Genomic DNA, 27126 nt, shown 5'->3' on the forward strand with positions numbered 1-27126 from the left:
GGCCACTAGATGTCACCACAACACATGAAATAAATTAAAGAATGCAGTTTTCACATATAAATATAGATTTATTTTTAACTAGACGTTTTACTTTTTATGCTTTAATGTGTCAGAATGTTTGTATTTTTTATTTTTTGGTATTAATTGCTGTGTATATGAACAAACAGAAGCATTCTGGCGATTCCTCTGCAAAGACGTTGCAAAAAGGAGTTGGTGCAAAAACAAGCACACTGACATTCCTTCTGTCAATCGTAAAGTTACATTTAAGATTAGAAACAAGTACATATATTTGGTGATTTCGTTCAGTTAAATATAGTCCCTTTTGTGTGTTTTAAATATTCTAAGTGATAAAACATACAAACATAGCATTTCACATCACTATGGCTGCTGCTTGACTGTACAGAAAAAAGACAATCAAATATTTTCTTTTGTAAACATGCAAAATACATACTACGCTTCTTGGTGATGTCTTTGCTTTACAGTATCATGTGGAGTGGTTCTTTATCTGTTACGTGGATCAAACGTCTCATCATCAAGCATGAGCACCTCACAGAAGCACTGCATGATAACATAAAGCTCTTACTGGAGGACTAAAAAAAGCTAATTGTATGCAGCCATAAAACTGGCGAGGATGGGTTCTTCATAATAGCTTTTATATCTCACCTGAGGTTAGACATCTGCATGCATCCATGCCAAAAATGGGTACTAATACAATCAGATTAAATGTATGGGCTCCAGGTGATCCTTATACATACAGCACGTTATGAAGGCTGCAGGAAGGATACTGTTGGCTGAAAATATGGGCGATCATCACCTCTGCGTCATTGCAGTCAGAATGAATCCATTTAAAAGCAGAGACTGATATACGAGATCAGAGGTCTGTAAAACCAACAAAGGGACACGTGGCACTTTAAAGGTTATGAAAAGTCTGCTGAATGGCACATTGGGACAGTTGTGATGCTTTAGACGTTGCAGGACGCACTGTGTCTTACATCCCTGCTGACTCCACCTATGCTGCTGTTTTCCACATTAGGAATGTCATAGATTGTGTCATTAAGCACATCATATGTTGTGTCATTTGGAACGTCGTCTGCGCTGTCGCTGGCTGTGTCGGGGACTTGGTTGTTGGATGGCTCTTGGCGTGAAGATTGCTCCGTTGCTGCCCTTCCCATGGGCGTGTTCTGGGGGGAAGCAGAGGTACACAGGACATGGAGGAAGGAGGAGCAATCCCAAAGGCCCTGTGTCATGCTGGAGGAGAAGAGCCTCCGGCATGGATGGCAGAACTGGTAGAAGACCAGCATGAAGAAGATGGCGATGATGTAGGCAAGCAGCAGCTGCAGCACCAGCAGCGGGGCAAAGATGAACTCGTAGAAGTCCGTTTTGTAGATGTACCACAGCAAGAGCAGCGAGGCGTTCTCCACAAAGCGGACCATGTAGTACACAGCCATGCGATACCGGTTCTGGGACTTGTTGATGAGGTCCGGGTCGCTCAGCTTCACCTGCACGGCCGACCAGCAGAACATGTTGATGCCGGCGTAGAGGAAGGTGAGCATGCAGAGCACGATGGTGGTTCCCACCCTGGTGAGGGTCTTCTCTATGTTCTCGGGGAACGGCGAGTGGCTCTGCCAGAACAGGATCCATGGGTAGAAGAAGAAAACCAAGAAGTTCAGGAAAACCATGGGCAGGACCCAGAGCTGCAGCACGGAGCTGAAAAGAACCAGGACCACCACACGTGTGGCGATCTCGAAGCTTCTCCACAGGAAGATGCAGAGGTAAGCCATTGGTCGGATGTCCACCTCATAGTCATCGTATTTAATCTTAATGGCCAGGATGTTGCAGCGCAGTGCTCCGTACACAATGGACAGAAGCGAGATCACCATCAGTGTGGCTAACAGAAAAAAAAAAAAACCACAAATATAAGGAGACATTATTTAAAGGGCAGGTTCACATTTTTTTTTACTGGACTTCAGACACTTTTCCTCATATTTTCATCACACTATCACTATCAACAGGCCAGGCCTTACAGCGCCTTGTAACAGGAATTATATCCAATGAACTTTTAACATTTTGTCACATTACAACCACAAACAGATGTTTTTTTATTCAGATTTCAAGTGATAGACCAACACACAAGATCCAGTTCAAGCAGTTCCCTTCAGAATTCAAATAATTAGTAAACAGAGTCGACCAGTGTGTAATTCACTCTGTTTTAATCCAGCTGTACTGTGAAGGTTTATTAGTGGAGAAACATTATAAACACCAAGGAACACAACAGACAAGTAGAAAGAGGTGGAGAAGTTAGAAGTAGGGTTAGATTCTAAAACTATATTCCAAGCACTGAAGGTCTCACAGAGCTCTGTTCAATCCATCATCCAGAGAAAATGTTGACACAGAGCAAGACCTAGCATAATATTCTCTGGACAGATTAGTCTAAATTATTTGGACACCAGAACAGAGAACATGTTTGGCATAAACCAATCACAGTATCCCAGAACAAGAACCTGATGCTAACTGTGAAGCCTGGAGGTAGAAGTGCCATGGTTTGGTGATGCTTATTTAGACAAGCTTTTAGTTATATGTTCTGCTAATTTAATCAACTTTTCTTACGGTCTTTGTTTTATATTAAGCCTATTTCTGTATACATTTTATTTGCACTCTGTATAGCACTTTGTGATTTTATCTGTGAAATGTGCTATATGAATGAAGTTTACTTACTAGAAAACACATTTTTGTTCAATGAATGAACCAAGGTTAATTTTTACTGTACTGCGAAATCACTTTATCTTCTGGAGATTAAAAAAAACGAGATTAGAACATTTCTTCTGAAAGAGCGGGTTGTCCTAATTTTTTTACCACTAACAATTATGTATAACTATTTCTTAACGTTAGGTAATTTTAAGAATTAAGACGGATAAAGAATCAAAAAATTGTTACATGTCACTTGTTATTTATTGTAACTTTATAATGTTTTATGATGATTTTATCTCTATATCATACAGCTCATTTCCACATATTGTGGTTCGGATCCCCATTTAGACCAGTCAACTCTTATTTAACATGACAGATTATGATCAAACAAAAATAAATCTGACTGAAGGCCCTGTCACATTTTTTTCTTCATTAGACTATAATGGTAGAACATTACTTTCAAAGGGCTGGCTTGGTAAGCAAATGTTCCCAAGGTGGGTGCTAACTGACACATAGTCGGTACGAAATATCTCAAGAAAGATGGCTCCTTTTTGTACCCCAAAACTACGAAAGATGAAAAGCTGAAGGGGCAAAATGACTTGGAACCTTGTAGAATATCTAAGGAGCAACACGAAAATGCACACAAATGTCTCCACATTGGAACAATTTATACAGCTTCCAAAGAAAATGTGTGCAAAGTAGGTGGGATCTTTCCAAAAACACTTAAAAATCAATTAATTGCAAACTTTAAGCAACATCAGTAGATCACGCAGAAGCAACTTCTGTTATTCTTCTGTTATTTATGTCTAATAAATAAAAAATGCTAAAACAATATTAACGATGGTACATTCTTCTGTGGCGAACCATGTAAAATCATGCGATCCTAAAACATTGCATACATAAATATTCTGAAATTTTCCCTTTTTGAATTAATGGGACTAAGATGTCTTCGAGAACATGAAGATATTTAGTTATAATATAACAGTTTGGGATTAGTTTTTGTTTTTTATTTGAGTTTTTTGTGAGCAAATTTAGTTAATGAGTTTTGTGCATTTTTAAAGTCAGTTTTGCTCTTTTAAAAGAGTTGAATAACAGTTATACAATGACTTGGTGACTTGATGTTCAGAATATTAACTTTCTGGCATGTCTACTTTTTATTCAATAATGATTTTTCTTTTACAGGTTTCAGAGGGAAAAACCAGCTTATTTTCTAAATAAAATTGCCTTTCTAATTGACAAAATCATCATATGCATTAAAGACAAGCCTTGAAAAGTCCCATAAAAGAAAGAATACATTTTGTTTCTTTGAGTTTTGTCAGGCTTTGTATTCCCATAGAATTAAAGTAGAAACTGCATTTTGTCTTTCTATTTTCTGCTTGGATTTCATTGGCTGGCATTAATGTAAATGATAATAGTAGAAGGTAAAAGCTGAACAGAAATAAAAAGCATAACAGCAGAAGAGACAAAGTACCATAAGATCCTACAGTTTACCTCAGTCTGAACAACATGTATTATAGTTTGAATCTGTAAACGCTTTACCTGAGAGGCATTTAGAGACAAAAGCAGGAATTTCAACATCAGTACCAGTGGGTTGTTGCATAAGTCCACTTGGACTCAACATCCAGCTCAGCCCACACTGTAGCACACTTGTGACAGACTAACCATAATCCTCCCCCACATATTTCCAGCACACATCGTCCTCCTCCTCACCTCTCCCAATGGATACCCCCCGCTGCAACACACAGATGTAGAGCTGAAGGGTGAGCTGTGGAGCTGATCCCAGGAAGGCCTGGATCACAGAAGTGCGGGAGAACGCTGCTCGGTGTGTGAACAGTTTCCCCTCTGCCTGCCCCACCTGCCGCTCCACCTCCTCGGACTGACCCTCGTGGGGCATCTGCTTCTTCCTTGTGATGCTGACATAAGGCTCTTCCACTTGGCCCACACTGCCGTAGATGCAGAACGCCTCCAGACACCTGAAAGAGCAGAGAGCAGAGACAAGGAAGAACTGCCGCTGCATCATTCAGTCTGTTGCAAATCATTACTGGCTCTATTTCAGACAAATCAAAACTGCTTGGTTTCTGCCCCGATACATCATGTGACTTGTGACGCCTCTTATAAAAAAGTGGGTTCCTTTAGAAATTATGTTCCTGATATCACCAGACTTTACTACTAAAGTCTGCAGTGAGGTTATAGAAACATCTGCAGGATGATCAGTGTAAAGAGCTCCGTCAGTCAGTGTCCAGGCAAAATAAATGAATACTTATGTCAATTTCTTTTTGTGTTTTATTTTAAATAATTTTGTTAAAAACTCAAACTATTTTCATACTCATATTTGTCGTCATACGTTTTGTCCGGGACTGGGTCCCAAGGGCAGCAGACTCTGTAAACACCCAGAGATACCCAGATGTCGCTCTCCCAAGACACCTCTTCCAGCTCCTCCTGGCGTTCCCAGGCCAGCCGAGAGACATAGTCCCTCCTGCGTGTCCTGGGCCGTCCCCTGGGCTTACTCCCGGTGAGACGTGCCTGGAACACCTCCCGAGGAAGGCGTCCAGGAGGCATTCAATACAGATGCCTAAGCCACCTCAACTAACTCCTCTCAATGTGGAGGAGCAGCGGCTCTACTCTGAGCCCCTCCCGGATGGCCGAGCTCCTCGCCCTATCTCTGATGGAGAGCCCTGCCACCCTACGGAGGAAGCTCATTTCAGCCATTAGTATCTGGGATCTTGTTCTTTTGGTCATAATCCAAAGTTCAAGCCCATAGGTGAGGGTAGGAAACTATTTTTTTCGTTTTACTAAATCTATTTTCATTTTGTCACAATATATTGTGTGCAGAAAATAATCAGTTTAATCGATTTTAGAATAAAGCTGCAACACCACAAAATGTGGAAAAAGTGAAGCTGAGAATCATTTTCAGATGCAATGTACAGTATGAGCAAGTACAAACTACAATTATCCATGACGTAAAGCTTCATTTACTGGCCGAACAGGATTGGTCACAAGATTGAATTAGAAAAGGACTATATAAATTCAAACATTCACACATTCATACACCACTACAGTACATCAGTATTCACCATGGAGTTGCCTGGTCTCCTTAGGATAGACCACAACTCTTTCTGCCTCAGGAATGCAGCCTCCTTTCCAGATGAAGAGGCTTAATGAAATCCAAATGACAAATTGTTAATAAACCGGTAGGTAATTAAGCTGTAAACTCTTTATAGACCATTAATAGACTGGGGCCATGATCATGTTGCCTTATGCTGAAGAGGAAATGCCCCTGAAATGGATGTTTCATATGACAGTGGCCCATAACACACCAGTCAGCAAGTAGCATCTTGGTTCCATACCAATAAGATTAATGTTATGGAGTGGCCTGTCCAGTCTCTGGATATAATAGGAAACCTGTGGAGTTCTGTGTTGGAATACCTGTTAATAGGTGCCACAAGCGGTTTGACTTCATACAACACAGAACTGAAGCAGTTCTGAGAAACAGTTTTATACAATGAATATTAGTTCAGAGATCAATGGGAAACTGAATCTTCAAGCAGTTCATACAGTAAATGTTTGAAAAAAAAAAAAAAAAACATTTTATAAACAGCTTGATATTATTTTTCCTCACTCTTACTTTTGACAACTCACCTTAGATGGAATATATATCATTTTTAGCTTGCATGTATATTTATTTCTGCAGCACTGGGGCCCCGCAGGGTACTGCGATGTCACCATTTCTCTTCACCCTTTACACCGCAAACTTCACCTACAACAAGGACAGTTGTCATCTCCAGAAGTTCTCTGACAACTCAGCCATTGTGGGCTGCGTGTCTGAGGGGAACGACTAGAGTACTGGTCATGGACTGTGTGGACTGGTGTGAGCGCAACCACCTGTGCTTGAACACCAGAAAGAAGGAGGAGATGGTGATAGACCTCAGGAGAAGGACACCACCTCACTCACCAGTGAACATCCAGGGGGAGGATATTGAGTCAGTGGACAGTTTTAAGTACCTGGGTGTTCATCTCAACAATTAACTGGACTGGTCCCGTAACACCAACGCCCTGTACAAGAAGGGCCAGAGTCACCTCCACCTTCTGAGGAGACTGAGGTCCTCTGGAGTGTGCAGGCCTTTGCTCGGGACTTTTTATGACTCTGTGGTAGCCTCTGCCATCATGCACGCTGTCGTCTGCTGGTCCCCAGGCAGCACAGAGCGGGACAGGAAGAGAGTAACAAGCTGGTTAGGAGGGCCAGTTCTGTCCTGGGCTGCCCACTTGACCCTGTGGAGGTCATGGGTAAGAGGAGGATGTTAGCTGAGCTCACATCCATCATGGAGATAACCTCTCACCCACTGCACTGAGATCAATACTTATTACAAATCAATCCAAAATAGTAACATTAGCCAGAGCCAAAGGTTGAAAAAAATGTTGTATGTTGGTATAATAATTAATCAAGTAAGTTATGTTTTTTTTATTATTAATATATTCATTGCAGCTTTTACTCTTATCTTACGTATACTATCAGTGTTGATTTTTTTTTCACCACAACAGTGAAAGGCTGCAGTACTTAGATGCTGCAGAAACTCGTAGCCTGAGGTAATTTTACCACCAGGGTCATTTGCAGCACCATTTATGCGTTTGTCCTTATGGAGGTCAAAAGAGCCATCAGTGTCAGTGAGAGTCAGTATTTTTCCAATTCAATACTAAAGACTCTGAAGAGTAGGGTCGAGTGGCGCTGATCCACAGCCAATTAAACACGACGGCAGGATTTAAGCCAGACATTTGCTGAGAGACCAATTGTTTATCTGTTCAAAAACACTGAGCGGCATGCAAATAAAACACATAACTGAAGTAACTTAAAGCATTCATACCAGAAGAGGGTTTCTGCAGTTTGTATTAAGTAAAAGGTAAAAGTTATACAAAGGTTCTACAAATTCATTTAAAAATTACACACATTTCCAGAATCAACATTACAAGAAATTCTCAGTCCTCTACGTTCATTATAAAATACAAAAGTTCCCAATGACTCTAAGGCAGTTGGTTATAAAGCAGGTGGGTTTTAAACATCCCTGAAATATCAGAAACTGGACTGAAAGAAGGAACAGAAAGAAGAAAGGTACAGGAAGAAAACAACAGAAGGAAGGAGAAATTAAGCAAAAGAAGCAAGGAAGGCAGGTAGGGAACAAGGAAGAAGGGACAAGGAAAAATTGAATAAAAGATGGATACAAGGAAGTAATGAATCAAAGAATGCATTCACGAAGGAAGGAATGAAGAACACAAGAAAGGAAAAAAGTACACAAGTAAAAATGGGAGAAAGAAAGGGCACAGGTAAAGAGGGAAGAAAGGACAAGGAAAGAAAGTAAACAAAGGAAGGAAGGGAAATGCAAGAAAGGAAGAAAGGACACAAAAAGGAAAAACTGAACTGTTGAAGAAACAAAAGACAAAAAGAGGGGGGAGATTAAACTAATAAGAAAGGCACTAAAGCTTGAAAATACAAATATTTTTCAACATCCCTTCCTTGTTCTGTACATATCCAAACCACCAAATACTGAAATCATCTCCTGGACTGCTCAGGAAACCCAGTTCTATATTTAGACAGGCTTATTATAGGACTTAATTTCACCAAACAATCGGCACGTTCTACCCAGGCAGGAGAAACCAATATTGAAAAGCTTTCAGTGAGTGGAACATGTCAATAATGACACACATCAAGGTTAAAAATTCAATAATTGGTTTTTACAACTCTGGAGCAGAAATGTCACTCAGCCATGCCATGTCCAGAATTGATGCTGCTGAGATACAGCAAAATAATGATGTATCAAACCTGCTTGGCATTAACAGTGCATGGTTGTTTAATAAAGATGAGGGTAGTGTAGTCCTGGCCTTGAATGTTACAGCTTAAGTAATATTACTGATGTGATGTTCATCTACAGCTATTGCTAAAAGGTGGAGACACCAGGTTAGCAACAGACTTTCCAATCTAGCAGTGCAAAGGCATGTGCGGTGCATAGTGTCAGTGATTTGGAAAGCCATTTTGGACATTAATTGTATGCTTTCCAGTGCAACCTGGCATCAGATAAAGGCCATTATAATTTAAAACAATTGCTAAAACCCTAAACCTAATCCTCTAGCCATTTGCTAATGATATTTAGCACTTTTCTTTTTTTTTTTTTTACACACATGACACTGTCTGACAGTATCGTGTTTATTATAGGTTTTTAACTGTGTGTGTGGATGTGCATGTGGACCTTCTTTGAAGCTTTGTTTTATTGAGCACGATGATCCTTGGAGAACGGTATCTCGCTTCTGTATATGCTGAAGGTGTATGATAGAAGCGTCGATAAATAAACGGAACTGAATCAAATTCCCTAATGCCTGAACACATTTATTAAATGAATTACTCCCATCACAGACCACATTCACCTAGAGATGATGATAAATTAAAGTACCAGTGGAAACATGAAAAGGCTGGCAATTGTGTAAGTGTGTGACTGATGCACTTTCAATAAAGATTTTATTCCTCGGTTATTGAGAACTGCAACTGTTAGATGTACCATTGCACCAACACACCTGAATCAAAAGTGACTGACTGACTGACCCTTATCAGTATGACATTCAGCTTTGTGGAGTCCTGGTAATGAGTCATTCATTTGATATATCAGATTGCAATTGTCATTGTAACATCAATGTATGAAATATTGCGAAAGAATGTTTGGATGTAATATTTGGTAGGATATAATAATTCATGTTTTCTGAATTCATACACTGTATAACTAGAATATATTTGAATGGTTGAATGGACTCTTTGCTTTAATGCCTTCAACAGGATATGTCTTCAGTTGAAGATATGCTGGAGCTCATGGAGAGGGGTCTAATGGTAAAGAAGAAAAGGTATCTGGTAAATGAGGTAAATCATAATCAATATTGTTGTTATAATGTCCAGCAACAGCTTGGGAGTTAAATATTTTCCTGAAATCGTGCAGCTTCAGTTTAAAGAACAATTACATTGGGTTCTGGTTCCGTTTTTTTTTTTGCCTACATACACACGTGGACAAAATTGTTGGTACCCCCTCGGTTAATGAAAGAAAAACCCACAATGGTCACAGAAATAACTTGAATCTGACAAAGGTAATAATGAATAAAAATTCTATGAAAATGAACAAATGAAAGTCAGACATTGCTTTTCAAACATGCTTCAACAGAATTATTTAAAAAAAATGAACTCATGAAACAGGCCTGGACAAAAATGATGAATCCTTAACTCAATATTTTGTTACACAACCTTTTGACTAATCACTGCAATCAAACGATTCCTATAACTGTCAATGAGACTTCTGCACCTCTCAGCAGGTATTCTGGCCCACTTCTCATGAGCAAACGGCTCCAGTTGTCTCAGGTTTGAAGGTGCCTTTTCCAGACAGCATGTTTCAGCTCCTTCCAAAGATGCTCAGTAGGATTTAGGTCAGGGGTCATAGAAGACCACTTCAGAATAGTCCAGTGTTTTCCTCTTAGCCATTCTTGGGTGTTTTTAGCTGTGTGTTTTGGGTCATTATCCTGTTGCAAGACCCATGACCTGCAACTGAGACCAAGCTTTCTGACACTGGGCAGCACATTTCTCTCTAGAATCCCTTGATAGTCTTGAGATTTCATTATACCTGTACAGATTTAAGACACCCTGTACCAGATGCAGCAAAGCAGCCCCAGAACATAACAGAACCTCCTCCATGTTTCACAGTAGGGACGGTTTTCTTTTCTTCATATGCTTCATTTTTCCGTCTGTGAACATAGAGCTGATGTGCCTTGTCAAAAAGTTTAATTTTTGTCTCATCTGTCTATAGGACATTCTCCCAGAAGCTTTGTGGTTTGTCAACATGTAGTTTGGTAAATTCCAGTCTGGCTTTTTTATGATTTGTTTTCAACAATGGTCTCCTTGGTCGTCTCCCATTAAGTCCACTTTGACTCAAACGTTGGATGGTGCGATCTGACACTGATGTTCCTTGAGCTTGAAGTTAAACTTTAATCTCTTTAGAAGTTTTTCTGGGCTCTTTTGTTACCGTTCATATTATCCGTCTCTTTGTTTTGACATCAATTTTCCTCCTGCGGCGACGTCCAGGGAGGTTGGCTACAGTCCCATGGATCTTACATTTCTGAATAATATGTGCAACTGTAGTCACAGGAACATGAAGCTGCTTGGAGATGGTCTTATAACCTTTACCTTTAACATGCTTGTCTATAATTTTATTTCTAATCTCCTGAGACAATTCTTTCCTATGCTTCCTCTGGTCCATGTTGAGTGTGAAACACACCATGTCACCAAACAGCACAGTGATTACCTGTAGCCCTATATGTTGGACCACTTGTTTGCTGAGTATTGGACTATCTGCACGTTGTTGGACGTCACTGTGCCCCTCCAATGGCATCGGCCATTTTGTACCCAGGACAGCCCGCTCCTACATATCCCATCGAGCATTGCGACTGATATGACTGGGCGTCCCAAGTCTGACGTCACAGGACGCTATATAGGAAGGCGCTCATGTTTGAAAACTTGCCTTCTGCTAGAAACTGGACTGGTGACTGAAGCGCGTCACTTCAAGAGAAGAGCTCTTTGCAGAGTTCATTCATTCTCTCTCGTTGAACAACGAACAATTCATAACTGAGGTTTTTGGACTAAGAAGGCCAGAGATTTCACTTTGCCGATCGAAGACGTGAGTTAAACACGTAACTGAGAACACGGAGTTTCGGAGAGACGAACCGCTACCGTGTTTCATTTCATTTCATGATATGTGCATGTAACCTAGCTTATTGAAACTTTTATGTGTTATGTTGATATCGGGATCCGCCGCGGTCCTAGAGCTGCTTGTGTTTACTATCGCGGGTGCGTTGCAAGACTGGACTGTTAAAACGACCTCATGGTAAAATTCTCCATTTCCCCCTTTGTCTTCAATCTCACTGTGCTAGCTTGCCGCCAAAAGTTAGAATCCTTTGTGCTCAGGAGTTAGGGGGAAGTTTTATGATCAGAAGATCATAAAGGACAGTCGAAGCTGCGCTCCAACCCCCCACCACTCGCCACCACACTACCACTCATATCCTCATTGTCCTTCGTCTGTAGTGCCATAAACTGCTGGTTGACTCAATACATACCCACTACCGTTTGTTTGATTTTTCTTATTTAGATGTGTTACCCCTGTGTTTGTAGAATTTTGCATGTTGAGTAGGTGAAAATTAATAAATATTCACATAGATAAAGAGAGAGCGTTTTGTGTTTCATTGTGTGCAAAAAGTGATGTGTCAGTCAAAATAAGTTTCAAGTTCCACACGTTTCGGCAGAAACGGTCGATTAAACAGTGACATCTCCGGCAATAGTTATTAATTATTACGGAGTATTTAACGGTTGTAATTGTCAGAGGCGTTGAGCCACAATTACAACACCAGAAACATCTCTGGTCTCGATTCATAAATGAGGATTTTTGGTTAAGAAATTGATTTTGTCAAATTATTATTTGTAATTATAATTATTGATCAAGATTAATCAATCAATAATCATAAACCCAACATATGGCGTCCCTTTGACGGGCCTTAAAAAGACAGACATCAAATCACTGTTGCACAGAATGAACAGTTGTGATCTCCGTTAACTAGACCGTTTGTGAATTAGGGGATTTTGATTAGGTTGTGCTCAGTTCTACTGCAAAGGATAACATTAGCTTTCAGAGGTGTTTGTTGTGGATGTAAGGTGAAAGTTGGTTTAACTTGTGGAAAAGTTAAAGTTAATTTCCAGTCGCCAGCCTGCTGCTGCAGCTGTAAAAAGCAGCGCTGATAAGCAGCAGACCTGCCCCAATGTCGGCTGGGCGTAATTACAGTTGTGACCAACATTCTCCCAGTCAGGTAGAGAACAACACATCTGGTGGCCATTTAATAGATTACAGATTGCAGCTGGATTTCCCAAACCGCAGACCTGCACTCAGTACCATCTGGTGGTCACTAGTGCGAATTGCATTTCCTACTTTGATATTTTTTTTAAATCACTCAGTTCATTAACACAGGCAGATAATTCCATCACCTATGATCAAAAGGGCATAACTTAAAGTTGAAAGTTGAAGTTACAGATCATTCATTACCACTTTTGGATAAAATTTAAGCATTTTTGCTGGGTTTTATTGTGTGAAGCATGTTTTGATCTGACTCATAAAACTAACTTAGTTGTCTAACAGGAAGGTAGGTGATTCATATTAGAGAACACTAACATTTATTTGAAGCTAAGAACAGCATTGAATGTTTAGTTTGGTTTTCCCATTTTTAAAATTTTATTTTGAACTTGGTTTCTGGGTTATTTCAAAATTATTTCCCTTCTTCCCCTTTTTTGCGTGTTTGCTTGATTAACCCCATTAAAGCATAGACTTGGATAAGCCACAGTTTGAACGGTCAAACCTTTGTGCCCATTTTAAGCAAACCCATACATTTTAAGCAAACCCATACACCTGGAAGATACAGGTATGAATCAGACAGCGAGCTGAACAGCTTAGCCTGTTGTGTGCAGCTAATTAATTTAGCAATCGTTAATCACTGAATAGCCTAGCCTGTTGAATTGCTGCTAATTTCTTTAGTGGTGGTTCATAAATAAACAGTTTGTGTGCGTGCATTGTGCATTTTGGGCCAAAGATGGAGGGAACATCCCAGACTGCAGCTGGAGATGTGTGTATGGTGGAGGACCCCATAGGAATGCAGGAACAAGAGGTGATTGGGTCATTGATTCTGTTGTCCCCCGAGGAGCATAAAGGCCTCAATGATTATGGCATTGAGCAACGTGAAGCCAGGATTCAGGAGTTGCTCCAAGTCATTAAAAACCCACCAAAGGACAGACGGGTCTTAGATGTGTTAGGACAGCTCACTCTGTTATATCAGCGAAGGTTAATGTTGGAAGTTGACCAGCGCGTTAAACTGCAGTTCGAGCTGAATGATACTTTGCAGACAGTGGATGTCCTTAGAGGTGAAATAACAGAAGTTGGAAATAGATTGGAAGCAATAGAAGGTAGCCATGCCACCCCGCCCCCCCTGGAAGAATGGGGGGACGAACCGAAACCCACCTCACAGGTTGAAACCTTTGGAGGTGAGCCACACCTGCGAAACCCTGAGAGAACCTGCAGGTCAGACCTGGAGGATGTAGAAGCTGCACTCCAGAGATTACCTTTCCAGGCTCATAGGGTTCCCCATACATCCACCGAGGCAAGAACAGGTGTAAGTAGTCAGAATAGGTTCAGTGGTGCGGTGCCCCACCCCACTGCAATCAGCAGCCACGAACGGTACCTAGCTGGGGACCCAGCAGGTGTAAATAGTTCATGGTTCAGATGCGAGCAGCCGTCAAACGTGACTCGCAGTACGGTCCTCTACGATCCCTCACCTCCGCCAAGGCGACAGGAGTGCCGCCCCTGGGATTCAGGGGGTTCCTACCGCCCTCAACCGCTGCCCAGGACCCGAGTCCGGGAAGCACAGGGCCCACAGTTATACCGGGAGCAGCCTCCACTGCCTCCTCCGAGGATGAGGCGTGATGCACTGATACACCCTGAGTGCAGCCGGAGTGAACTCTCCGATGATGACTCAGATGGGCCGGCACCAATCCCTGAGAGTGGATTGCGCACCCGCCAGCTTGAGTCCCTGGCCAAAGACATAGAGCGTTTCGACCCTAATAATGCAGAATCAAGCATTGATGATTACCTTAGGGAAGTTGAACGCTGTCTTCTAGATCTGTATTGCCCATCAGCACGGGAAAAACTGAAGCTCATCTGGAAGACAACATCCAGGAGCGTCCATGTTTTCATGGAGAGCTTGACACCAGCAGTCCGAGACCGTTATTCAACCCTTTGCGAAGCTTTAAGGGAAGAATATTCTGTGTACACGGACCGGGCCTCCGCTACACTTGGTGCTTTCACGATCCAGCAAAAGAAAAGCGAAGCACCCAGGGAGTATTACCGGCGCTTGAGAGCCGTTTACTTCCAAGGACGCAATGCGCCCGGCATTGAGGAGGAACATGCTTTTAAATCCCTGTTCCTCCGCAACCTTCATGAAAGTGTGCGATACGATGTTACTATGTATTGCAGAACCAAGGCCATGAGCATGCAAGAGATCCGCAAATATGCTCAGATGGCGTGGGAAACACGTGCTCGCCCGACTAAGGGATCGGAGAGCGAGGCTAGAGTTTTACAGGTCCAGACTGAAAGAACCAGCCATGCGTTAGAAGGTCAGGAAAGGCCTTCAACCAGAACCCATGCGAAGAACAGGTTCAGGGAACAACGTAGGTTTGGTCAGCTGGACTGGGGGGGTGGTACTGAATACCAACCACAGTCAAAATTGCCGGACCACTTCCGGTCGAACAGACGACCTGACCATCACGTGAAGCCTAAAGGTAAACCTGATGGAAAAGGGTGGAACCGACACGCAGAAGGGATTATGGGGAAAGAGATGGAGGAGGCCTTGCATAAGATGGTGACGGAAGCGGTGCGTCAGGCCACCATGCCCCCACAACCCTTGAAACAGGAAGCCGACCCTCCAGTTAAACCGGACCCAAACTTCCCGTCAGCATGACTAGGCGTGGACCCAGTCTCCACATCCATCAGAGTCTACATGATCGGATGGGGAGACAAACCTGGGAAACTCCAAGAACCCCTTGGTACTTCTCCAGGAGAAACACCACAAACCATTGCTCCAAGGTTCTTAGGTAAACTGAACCATAATGAACATATAGGTTACCTATACTATCTCACCAGTATAGGAGGACAGGTCAAACTGAGGTTCCATTTTAAAACAGGATCAGAGATCAGCCTGATGTTCTCGGTCTCGTTTGAGGAGGTGAGTAGAGCCATGCTCTCCCTCGGTAAACCACTTCAGGCTGAGGTTCGTGATGTAAGTATCACCAGCCGCACCCAAAACCGATCATGCATCACTAATTGGGTGGAGCTGGACATTACACCCGAAGAACCTCTCAGGCCCTCATCAGAGCCGGTCATGTGCACCTCTGAGACACAGCTGCACCCAGCCATCCAGGAAACTCCTGCCCGATGCAGTCATGCATTGCTTGGCTCTTTAAAGAACCCAGGTGTGGACACTTACAACCCCAAAGAGGTGGAAGGTGTACACCTGGAAACCATGTTCATACCAGAAGTGCTACTAGCATTCTGGCTGGGACATTCATCAACCATTAGAGAGCGGTATGACCATTTGTGCCAAAAAGACCCCTTTGTAACTGAGGCACAACACAGCCACACACTCCTTTTAGTAGACGGGCTCCGCCCTCTCCTCAAGACAGCCAGTGTGCAGATTGGCATCAAACAGCTCTCCCATGCTGTGGACATTGTTCCAACAGACCAAAGGGGGGTCACGTTATCCGACGCCCATTACTCTCCTGTAGGGTGCCATAGGAGCTACAAAGCCACACTCCACACCCTCCAGCAGATGGCACACTGGCCTCCAAGGTCTCACGACACCCAGGTCTACATCAAAGGATGTTTAACCTGCCGCCAGTTTCAGCCATCCCAGCCAACCAGTCAACCTCCGCTTCAGCGAAGGGGGGTTACGTTACCTTGGTTCCACCTTCAGACCAACTGGGTTGAATCAGCTCCAAAATTAACAGGAGGTAACAAATTCCTCCTAACTGTGACATGCAGCTTCATTAAGTGGGTTGGATGCTTGTCAGGAAAGGTTGACACCATCATCCCAGCTGCTGCGTTTTTGCTGAACCAGATGAAGTCCTACATCGAACTCTCCTCCCCAAGAACAGAGCTTGTCTCCATGTCCGGGAAAGGAGAGACCAGTGCGTAGGACCCGTTAAATAGGTGCATGTTTCATGAACTCACACTAACATGCACTAATCACTAACAACTTTCTTCAACAGAAACAGTTAAACATATAACTACCTACTAGGACACAGTCTTAAACTGTAAGTTGGCACGATAATTTCCCATAACACTCTGCATGCACAACAGACCTCACAAAAGTGTTTAAGAATGATGTAATGGACACACCCATGCTGCCCGAGATTTCATGCAAAATCTTGTTAAAGGAGGTTGGTTCATCTGTAGACAGTCCCACCCATTGACCTAGTTCTGCTGAACTTAGTAGAGAAATCCTAAGTCCACCTCAGCAGACACCTTGCAACCTCCACAAACACACCTGGCTTATAGCCTAAGTACTGCAATTAATTTATTCTTTTCTCCCTCTTTCCACATCTAGATAGTTTAGAGACAGGAGTCAAATTAAAACCAATCATCATCCGGAAGAGCTAATGGTTTAAGCCTAAACCTGTTTTAACCATTCGTTTTTTTTAGATTACACACCGCATACAGGCAGTTAAGCGTTTACAGGTCAGGATCGATTCCCTCACAATCATTCCCTCACGGTTCATAGCACTGCCCTTGCCAATGACACAGCCAGGGTCCAGTGCCTAGTAGAAGTTGGACGAATAAGCTATGAACCATGATTTTGTTTTCTTTTATATATATACATATATATGTACGGTATCTTTTATTGTCGTTCCATTTGTCTCAGGGTTACCAAAGCTGATGACTAAGGAATGTAATGATGACATGAATGTATTGTCCTGTATTTTTCTCATTGAACAATGTAGAAAGGTATGAGTTTAGTCAGAGTTTAGTCCTGCCCAGGCTAACCTTTATCCTGCCCAGTCGTAGGTTTTGAGGAACACAGAGACAGTTTTGTTTTGTTCTGCTTCGCCACAGATCACTGATTGTTCAGCAAAGGACAGAATGGTCCCAGTAGCTTCAAAGACTGCGATTCATCTCACCCTTTGAACCTAGGGGGGAATGTTGGACCACTTGTTGTTGAATATTGGACTATCTGCACGTTGTTGGACGTCACTGTGCCTCTCCAATGTCATTGGCCATTTTGTATCCAGGACAGCCCGCTCCTACATATCCCATCGAGCATTGCGACTGATATGACTGGGCGTCCCAAGTCTGACGTCACAGGGCGCTATATAGGAGGCGCTCATGTTTGAAAACTTGCCTTCTGCTAGAAACCGGACTAGTGACTGAAGTGCGCCACTTCAAGAGAAGAGCTCTTTGCAGAGTTCATTCATTCTCTCTCGTTGGACAACGAACAATTCATAACTGAGGTTTTTGGACTAAGAAGGCCAGAGATTTCACTTTGCCGATCGAAGACGTGAGTTAAACACGTAACTGAAGACACGGAGTTTCGGAGAGACGAACCGCTACCGTGTTTCATTTCCAAGTCGACTTTGATGGTCAGATCATATTTCTCCTTTTTGTCAAGAAGACCAAAGGACGAAGACTGACCGTTTTCCCTGAAGTTGATTGTGGACGCACAATTAACTTACCCCCACTTTTCCTCGCTCGAATTCCCTCGCTCAGAAAGAAGACGACACCAAGTAAAACCCATTTGTTTTAATTTAATCTTTTATTTCTTTATTAGAAGGCCTGGGCAGGGTCAGAGGTTGTAGAAGCGATCAAAATCGCTGGTTAGGATCTCATGTGTTCTGAATAATATGTGCATGTAACCTTGCTTATTGAAACTTTGATGTGTTATGTTGATATCGGGATCCACCGCAGTCCCAGAGCTGCTTGTGTTTACTATCTGAGAGTCAACGCGGGTGCGTTGCAAGACTGGACTGTTAAAACGACCTCATGGTAAAATTCTCCATTTCCCCCTTTGTCTTCAATCTCACTGTGCTAGCTTGCCGCCAAAAGTTAGAATCCTTTGTGCTCAGGAGTTAGGGGGACGTTTTATGATCAGAAGATCATAAAGGACAATCGAAGCTGCGCTCCAACCCCCCACCAGTCGCCACCACACTACCACTCATATTCTCATTTTCCTTCGTCTGTTTTGCCATAAACTGCTGGTTGATTCAATACATACCCACTACCGTTTGTTTGATTTTTGCTTATTTAGATGTGTTACCCCTGTGTTTGTAGAATTTTGCATGTTGAGTAGGTGAAAATTAATAAATATTCACATAGATAAAGAGAGAGCGTTTTGTGTTTCATTGTGTGCAAAAAGTGATGTCAGTCAAAATAAGGTTCAAGTTCCACACGTTTCGGCAGAAATGGTCGATTAAACAGTGACATCTCCGGCAATAGTTATTAATTATTACGGAGTATTTAACGGTTGTAATTGTCAGAGGCGTTGAGCCACAATTACAACACCAGAAACATCTCTGGTCTCGATTCATAAATGAGGATTTTTGGTTAAGAAATTGATTTTGTCAGATTATGATTTGTAATTATAATTATTGTTCAAGATGAATCAATCAATAATCATAAACCCCAACATATATATAGACTGATTACAAGAATGTAGACACCTGTGATGCTAATTAATGGACACACCTTGATTTAACATGTCTCTTTGGTCACATTATTCTCAGGGGTACCATCATGTTTGTCCAGGCCTGTTTCATGAGTTTATTTTTCAAAATAATTCTGTTGAAGCATGTTTGAAAACCAATGTCTGACTTTCATTTGTTCATTTTAATAAAAATTTTATTCATTATTACCATAGTATTACATTGAAGGATATTACATCCTTATGTCCCTAGTAGATCCTTGAGGTCCTGTTATCAGGCCCTGTTGGCTGTGAATCATACCAGGGTAAAGACAAAAGACTCCCCACTCCTGCGCTTCACATCTGTGGATGAAATGATCTCATTTAAATGCAGCTCAAAACTCATCTCTTTAAAATTGCTTTAATATAATTTCCTTGTGCGTTATATTTGCTTTGTTATATAAGGCAGGTTGAAACTTTAATCTTTAGTGGTGCTAAAGAAAGAGCCTTTGCTGAATTTTACTTACACGCATAAAACATATGATGAAAATGGTGTGTTGGTGGGTAATTTATTTTCTAGTGTAATCACCATTTACAACAAAATAGTAAAACAAATTTTGAAAACAGACTCAGGTTTGGTTTTACAGTGGGTAAACTAGATGTTGCATGATTTAATATCTGTACTGAAAACATGTACTACTACACCTCCAAAAAGATGTGCATGAAGGCAATCTAATGACCTGAATTTGACTATATATTTTGGTCAGGATCATGATTACAGCTGACTGTCGACACAATGTCACAGTCACTTTGCTATATATATTGCAGTTCAGCCTCTATGATAGGTTTGTGAAAGTGATCTGATCCAACTTTTATCCCTTAGTTCACGTTCCATTCTAGCTTTATTTAAATGTGGACTCTGTGCTCCAGAGGGCTTAAAACCAGATTAAATCTGCAGGACAAAGCACCTAATGCAATCCTTGAACTGAAATGATTTTGTCTAACTTCTGCTCAGCTGCACTACCATGATGAACCAACAGACTGGAGTTCACTGTTGCATAAAGTAGCTAAAAAAAAGGAATGAGGATATGTGAGGAAAATAAGTTGGGTAGAAATGATTCACAAAACAGAAAATGTTTTGTGAGTTCAGCACAACAACTGTCGTTTTCACAGCTGCAGTGACAGAAAATGATAAAGATTATTTCAGTGTCGTGTGCGGATAAGACAAGGAAGTGCAGCTTGGCTGTTTGCAGCAGAGTTAGACATTCCCTCTCTGTGCTTGTGCTGTCAGTGATAAGCAGCCTGCAGTGACATGCACTATTCTTAGAACCACGGTTCACCCAGGGAAGATGTAGATGTCTGAACAGTAATCATTCAGGGAACACAGGAGGGAACACAGATCGCTACAGGTCAAAATGGCTGAGGCTGCTGCTGGGAAACAATGTGAGAGCAAAACAGGGTGTCACAGAGTCATAAACAGAACCCGCTTTACTGAGGAATTATCTCACAGTCATTATTCACATGCTGGGTCATAAACTCCACATTTACATCAGTGGTATGGCTGCAAATAGTGTCAATTTCCCTTTTAATAGCGGTTATTTTTCTGTAATTTCATTTAAAAACCTACAACACTCACTTACAGGTTTACAAAACTTAGTTTTAAGATAACACCTCAATTATTTGGAAATACTGAAAACTTACAAACTAATATTTTTCTTCAATCTGTACAGTGCTGCAGCACTTGCTGTTTGAAATGCTCAATACTAGAGCCTGTGTCTTTAAGGCGTTGTCTAGACAAAAACAGATACTTGATAAAATTAACATTTTCTGCCATATCTGCACCTTTGATAAAGAGGAAAGTTTTCTGTGCAGAATATTTCTAGACAGGAGTGAAAAATTTTAAAAGGCATTTTAGGACATGTATATGTTAAAGATCCTACTCTGGGCATCCAAAATATCTCCATCTATTCTCCAATAATAGGCAACCACCTTCATCAGCCATCTTTGCTGAACACAGACCTGACAAATTAGAGATATATGTAGCATAAAAGCATACATTAAAAATACCTTTGCCAGCTTTGAACAATTATCTATAAAATGCGGACTATCAAATAAATACACTTTTTTTACGCTACCTACTATTAGACTTTTTATTTATGAAATGTGTCCATTTTCCAGATATCCCACACAGATAATGGACAAAGTCAATTCTTCTTTTACTGAAATAAGGAAAGAATGGACTAACGATATGGGGGTTCCATTCTCTAATTAAAAAAAGGGAGAAAGCTCTCCATAAAGTGCATACGTCATCCATCTGCTTAAGCATGCGCTAATACAGTTACCGTCTACATTATTCAAATGCGAAACTTGCCAGAATATTTCCAAATATTAACCTACATGCCACAGATGCAACCAGGCTCCAGCTACTACATATCATATGTTATGTTCTTGCTCAAGGCTCGTGGTGTTCTGGAAATTTTTCTTTAAAACGTTCCCCCAGGTATTTAATTATAATATCCAGCCTTCCCCCATAACTGCCATCTTTCGTATTACACCATGCCCAGATAAAATGAATAATCCCCCAATATAGACCTACAACATGTCATCAACTTCTACCTGCTGGCTAGGTGGGTTATTCTTTTTAATTGGAAAGACACAAAACCTAAACTCATAGTCATTGGATAACAGATATGATGCAAAATATAAAACTGGGGAAAAAAAAAAACCAATGTGAATATGCTGCCAGGTCTGAAGCTATAGTTATGCATGCCATTTCTTATGTGCCGTTTGTTTTTTGAAAATCAACAAAGTGTTCAAAAAAAAAAAAAAAGAAGAGAACTTACTCCATCAAGTACAGTTTTTTTTTTTTTTTAGATTATCCTTTATACATATTCAGTTTTGTTTTGTGTACTGCACATGTCTACAATCTATGACAACAATGGCTTCTATTTAACCTGTTCTTTTGCAACTTTGTAATGTTCCTTAATTTATTCCAACATATTCACTATTAAGTGTTCGTTGTAAGAAACACACCATAGATAGGGATCACAAGTCAGGAGTGGATTTGTGTGAGATTCTCACAGTAACATAACCATGAGTAAAAATACCTTGTTTCCATGGTATTTACAAAAAAATCTAAAAGCAAAACAAAATAAAAATGTATCTTACTAAGAATTATGAGTACAGCTTTTCCAGTTTACTGAACACACCGTGATTGTCTAACATCTCAAAACTGGCACTTTTTATAGCTTGAAATAAAAAATACTTTGAACTGTAGTAACATCATAGAAAATTTTAGTTTTGGTATACCCTGATATCAGTAACCAGACGAGTCTTATAGCTAAATTCTGTTGTAATTCAAACACTATACTTCTCAAGTTTTCGCAGATATGTCACATAAATTAACACCAGCAGAATACACTGAAATCCAGGCTTTAATTTTAGATTATGAAGCTACTGTCACAATTTCCTATCTTGTCATGTATGCCGAGTCATCAAAAAACATGTTCTAAATGTGAGCAAATCAAGGCGATTTTGTAGAACATCAGGTCCATTTATGTCAAGTATGTGAGTCTCTTGATCTGCCAACAACTTCAGTAGTGCATGTAGTATTGGAATCAGTGCTGTGGCATTCACAGACGTAGTATGTAACCTTTGCTGTGATGTCACCGTCTTTTTCGAATATATATTTAAGGATGGACTCACTGTCAAAAGTTTGAATTCTCTATGAGCGACCCCAAGCCATCAAATAATTTTCAGTCCAATTACCTAGACAGCAGGTCATGGTGTCAGTTCTACTTTCAGTTTCAAGCATTCAGCATTCTGAGGTGAGTAAATAGTTGTCAATGCAGACAGGGCGTTTGTACAGAGTTGCATGACATTAACTGATGTTATTGAATTTTTAGACATTTCCAAACAATAAATGGCAGTCAGAATTAGTTGCTGAACAAATTGTGTATGGTATGGTGTTATTTACCTAAGGCAGTGTGTTTTCCTGCACCATTAAAGCTCGAGGGAGATAATACTATGTGATGGGTCTGCAAAACATTTACTATCCCAGCTTTGTTTATATTTTGCATTTTTACAAATTAATAAGTTTAACATCTTGGTTAAATCAACTCTGACAAGTTAAGTCTATATTTTTTTATTGTTTATGAACTTACCTTACATACCTGTGCTCCAGGAGCAATGCCTCACTTACTATATTTACAGCTTCCTGTATAGTGCTGATGTCATTTTGTTTGCCTTTATTTTGGTATATCTTATTGTCTACAGTAATGACTACACTCTAAAAGTTGTTTGATTGTTGCTGCTATGAAGTAGCATCAATACTTTGATTGTAATGTTTAGTCTTAACTGTTGTAAGGAATATTCTATGAGAGACAATTTTGTTGGAATACTTTGATAGCAGGGCTGCACGGTGGCGCAGTTGGTAGCACTGTTGCCTTGCAGCAAGAAGGTCCTGGGTTCGATTCCCGGCCTGGGGTCTTTCTGCATGGAGTTTGCATGTTCTCCCCGTGCATGCGTGGTTTCTCACCGGGTACTCCGGCTTCCTCCCACAGTCCAAAGACATGCCTGTTAGGTTAATTGGTCACTCTAAATTAACCTTAGGTGTATGAATGAGTGTGTGCATGGTTATTTGTGTGTTGCCCTGCGATGGACTGGCGATCTGTCCAGGGTGTACCCTGCCTCTCGCCCATAGACTGCTGGAGATAGGCACCAGCTCCCCTGTGACCCACTATGGAATAAGCGGTAGAAAATGACTGACTGACTTTGATAGCATTTAAATGGAAGAATTCAGTTTCTGAGGGGGAGAGAAACAGGTCAGTGCACTTTAGGTCATTTTTGGTTGCTTTAAGTTCAGTTATGTTCTTTTGTCCATATGTCCATGTTAACTTTTTAAGTTAATCTTTGTAAATAAAACCAGTGCTACACTGGACAATAACTGTTTACTGCCCATCTTCAGCCACTTAGCCAGGCTATTCCACAATCAGGTTTGATAAGAAATTGCAGCAGGAGTAGGTCTCATTGACCAAGTAGATTTTTAGCATGCAAAGCATCAGTGCGCTGAAAAAGAACAGATTTCCAAGTATTACATCCATGCAATCTTTTGCTATTTTGATTTTGGACATATCCAACCTTTCAAATTAAGGAAAATATATCCGATAAAAAAAAAATCTACGTTCCTTGTTGTCTGAATGTCCCACCATGCTCTAAATGGTAAAAACAAAATAAGGGATGTGTTGGGAAATAAACACGTAGCAGTAAACTCCCAGAGGAGTCAAGCAACTTTCATACAAAAATAAACAAAGTGAAAATTCACAAAAAACAATGACATTTGGCTTCATATGTCCTCTGACAATTTATGGTAAATTCATTACCAAAGTGTTGTCTTTCTCTGTACTTTTAGACCTTGTGCTAACTTTTCTCCACAGCCTTTTTAAAAACGCAAAAGCTATTTAACAAACTGACAGAGGGCAAAAACAACAACATACTTCTTTACTTTAAACCATTGAAAAGTTATTTTAGTTAAAATAGCATCCAACGATGGAGTTTAAAAAGGCATAAGAAGAGTTGTAAAGCTGGAATACTCATCAAATGAACAGGTTACTTTTCAGACTAACTGCAATAAGAAGTAATCTCTGAAATTGGTACATGTTCGTTTTACTGAAATAATTCAGGCTGTTACAGTGCTTGCAAAAGTGTTCAACTCTTCCACTTTTTGTCACATTACATTACAAACGTTAACGTTTTTATGAGTGACAAAAAGTCCCCCATTAATTGTGAAGTAGAGGGAAAATTATGTACAATTTTAAAATGTTTTTACAAATATAAATCTAAGTGTGGTCTGCATTTGTGTCCAACCCCTTTATTCTGATAACCTTAGATAAAATTCAGACCAATTGTCTTCCGAAGTCACCTAATTATAGAACACGCTTGTTTCAATCTAGCTGTCCCGTGAAGGCCTCAGTGGTGTGTTAGAATATAAGTGAACAAACAGCATGATGAAGGAACACTGCAGACAGGTCAGGGATGAAGATGTGGAGATGTTTAAAGCAGTGGTAGGTTATAAAAACATACCCCAAGCTTGGAACATCTCCCAGAGCTCTGTTCAATCCATCACATGACAATGGAAAGAGTATAGCACAACTGCAAACCTACAAAGACATGGTCATGCACCTAAACGAATAGGCTGTACAAGGACAGCATTAATCAGAGAAACAGCCAGGAGACTCATGATTACTGTGCAGGAGCTGCAGAACTCCACAGCTCAGGGGGAGAATCTACTGACAGGACAACCCTTAATCATACACCCCACAATCTGATCTACGGGGAACAGTGGTAAGAAGAAATCCATGTTTGAAAGAAATTCAAGTCATGTTTAAAGTTTGAAGCAAGGTATGTAGGGGACATAACAGATGTGTTACAGAAACATTTGGAAGAAGGTGCTCGGATCAGAGGAGACAAAAATGTCACTTTGCATGCCAATAAGCATGAGCGAAAGCAACATTTTGATGTGGGGATGGTTTTCAGCAGGGACAGGGAACAGAATAATCCAGGAGAAAATGGTGGTGACTGAGGTGGAGGTTTGTCTTCCAACAGGACAACACTAAACATACAGTAGACAGAGCTATGTGCAATGACTTAGGTCAAACTGTACTCATGTGTTAGCATAGCCCAGCTCTCCACCCAATCTGATGGAGCGTAAGCCATTTATAAAAAAATGAGAGAATTTTTGTAGATATGAAAATCTAGTAGAGGCATCTAATTGCAGCAAAATGTGGTTCTACAATGTATAAACTCATTAGAGGGCTAAATACAAATGCATGAAACACTTCAGAATTTAATTGTAAAAATGAAATAATTTAATACCATATATCTTTTTCTTTGAAAGATTCTGGTAGCACAATGAAAAAAATGTCAAAAGGTCCAAGAGGTATGAGTGCTTTTACAAGCCACAGTAAACGGACACAAAGACAACCTCATAAAAGATGCTCAGATCCAGATTACCAAAACAGATGCAAATTACTTTTGATCTGTTTCTGCAAAATCACTCACTGTTAACTGTCATGTGCTTCATAAATATCAGAGTGGTGAGAAGGTTTTACACCAAAGTGGATCTGTTGCTATTTGCACATTTGACTACAGTGTTGGTGTGGGGGTGTGCACAACAGGGAGGTTTTTTTCTAAGAACAGGATTAGTCTCATGTTCCAGTAAGCAGATGGTCCAGTCAGACCACAAAGGGACAGTACACGCATGTTAGATGACAGACCATGCAGGTTTGGCTTAATGGTTCCTACATCACTGTGGAGCAGTCTTCAGCTTCATGGTGCTGAATTTATGTCTTTTCAGACGTGGACCAGACAATAAATGGCAACAAAATGGGCGATTAGGACTCAGCTGTCTGTCAAATATCATGAATGTGGAACTTATCAATGGCTTTATTGATCAGATTTTTAATTCCAATACTAAATGACACTAACATCCATCACAATGCATCAATATGACAACCCGACAAAAGCCTAGAGAGGATGCCAACATGTGCGCAGAGCATTCCCATCAACAACATCCAAGCTGAAGCAGGTTAGAGACGTTTTAAACACACACACACAAACACACACACACCACATAGGGAGACATGTACCCTTCTGTCAGCATACAGCTGAAGGAAACAACTGCATCTCCAGAGACAAACATGCCAGCTCTGACCTGACAACGGGACCGAGCTGCAGGATGTGCAGCAGCAGGATGAGCGGTCTGTCCCTGCTCAGGTCCCGGTGGATGAAGGTGAGGGTGAGCTGGACGAGCACGGACGGAACCAGCGTGAAGAGCAGCGTGAGCGCCTGCCACATCCGGTCTCCGGCGGAGCTGTACGTGGAGCTGAGGTACAGCGCTGCCGTGGTCTCGGCCGTGAACAGAGACACCGACACAAAGATGGAGCTGGGGAAGCGCATCCTCACTCACTCCACTCCGCCATCTGGGGGGATGCGGCGCACTGCTTCGCCCCGGGTCCTCGCGTCCATAACGGGAACCACCGAGCCGTGCGGACGGCGTTGAGGAACCATAAAGGCTCGCCGCCTCAGCAGCTGTTAATCAGCGAACTGAGGAAGACGTTTCCTCAGCCGAGGGCAGTTCCGAGGAGAGACGGCAGGGGGCGC

The 27126-nt window shown here is 41.2% G+C and overlaps 1 protein-coding gene across 1 annotated transcript; it reads right to left on the minus strand.

The window, feature by feature from the left end:
* Positions 1 to 47: 47 nt before the first annotated feature.
* xk (X-linked Kx blood group (McLeod syndrome)) lies at positions 48 to 27114 on the minus strand. Its single transcript, XM_047370561.1, has 3 exons — positions 26678 to 27114; positions 4399 to 4661; positions 48 to 1888 (listed from the first exon to the last, which is right to left on the minus strand). The coding sequence occupies exons 1-3, from the start codon at positions 26920 to 26922 to the stop codon at positions 963 to 965; spliced, it is 1434 nt and encodes a 477-aa protein (XP_047226517.1). The 5' UTR covers positions 26923 to 27114; the 3' UTR covers positions 48 to 962.
* Between the last annotated feature and the right edge of the window lie 12 nt (positions 27115 to 27126).

Source organism: Girardinichthys multiradiatus, chromosome 7, assembly GCF_021462225.1.
Source record: "Girardinichthys multiradiatus isolate DD_20200921_A chromosome 7, DD_fGirMul_XY1, whole genome shotgun sequence".
Classification (NCBI taxonomy): Eukaryota; Metazoa; Chordata; class Actinopteri; order Cyprinodontiformes; family Goodeidae; genus Girardinichthys; species Girardinichthys multiradiatus.

Excerpts from the sequence above, each read along its gene's own strand:
- xk (XM_047370561.1), bottom strand. The coding sequence starts at position 26,922 with ATGCGCTTCCCCAGCTCCATCTTTGTGTCGGTGTCTCTGTTCACGGCC. Across the intron at positions 4,662-26,677 it reads CAGCTCGGTCCCGTTGTCAG|GTGTCTGGAGGCGTTCTGCA; the intron begins GTCAGAGCTGGC and ends CTGCTCTTTCAG. Across the intron at positions 1,889-4,398 it reads GGGGGTATCCATTGGGAGAG|CCACACTGATGGTGATCTCG; the intron begins GTGAGGAGGAGG and ends TTTTTCTGTTAG.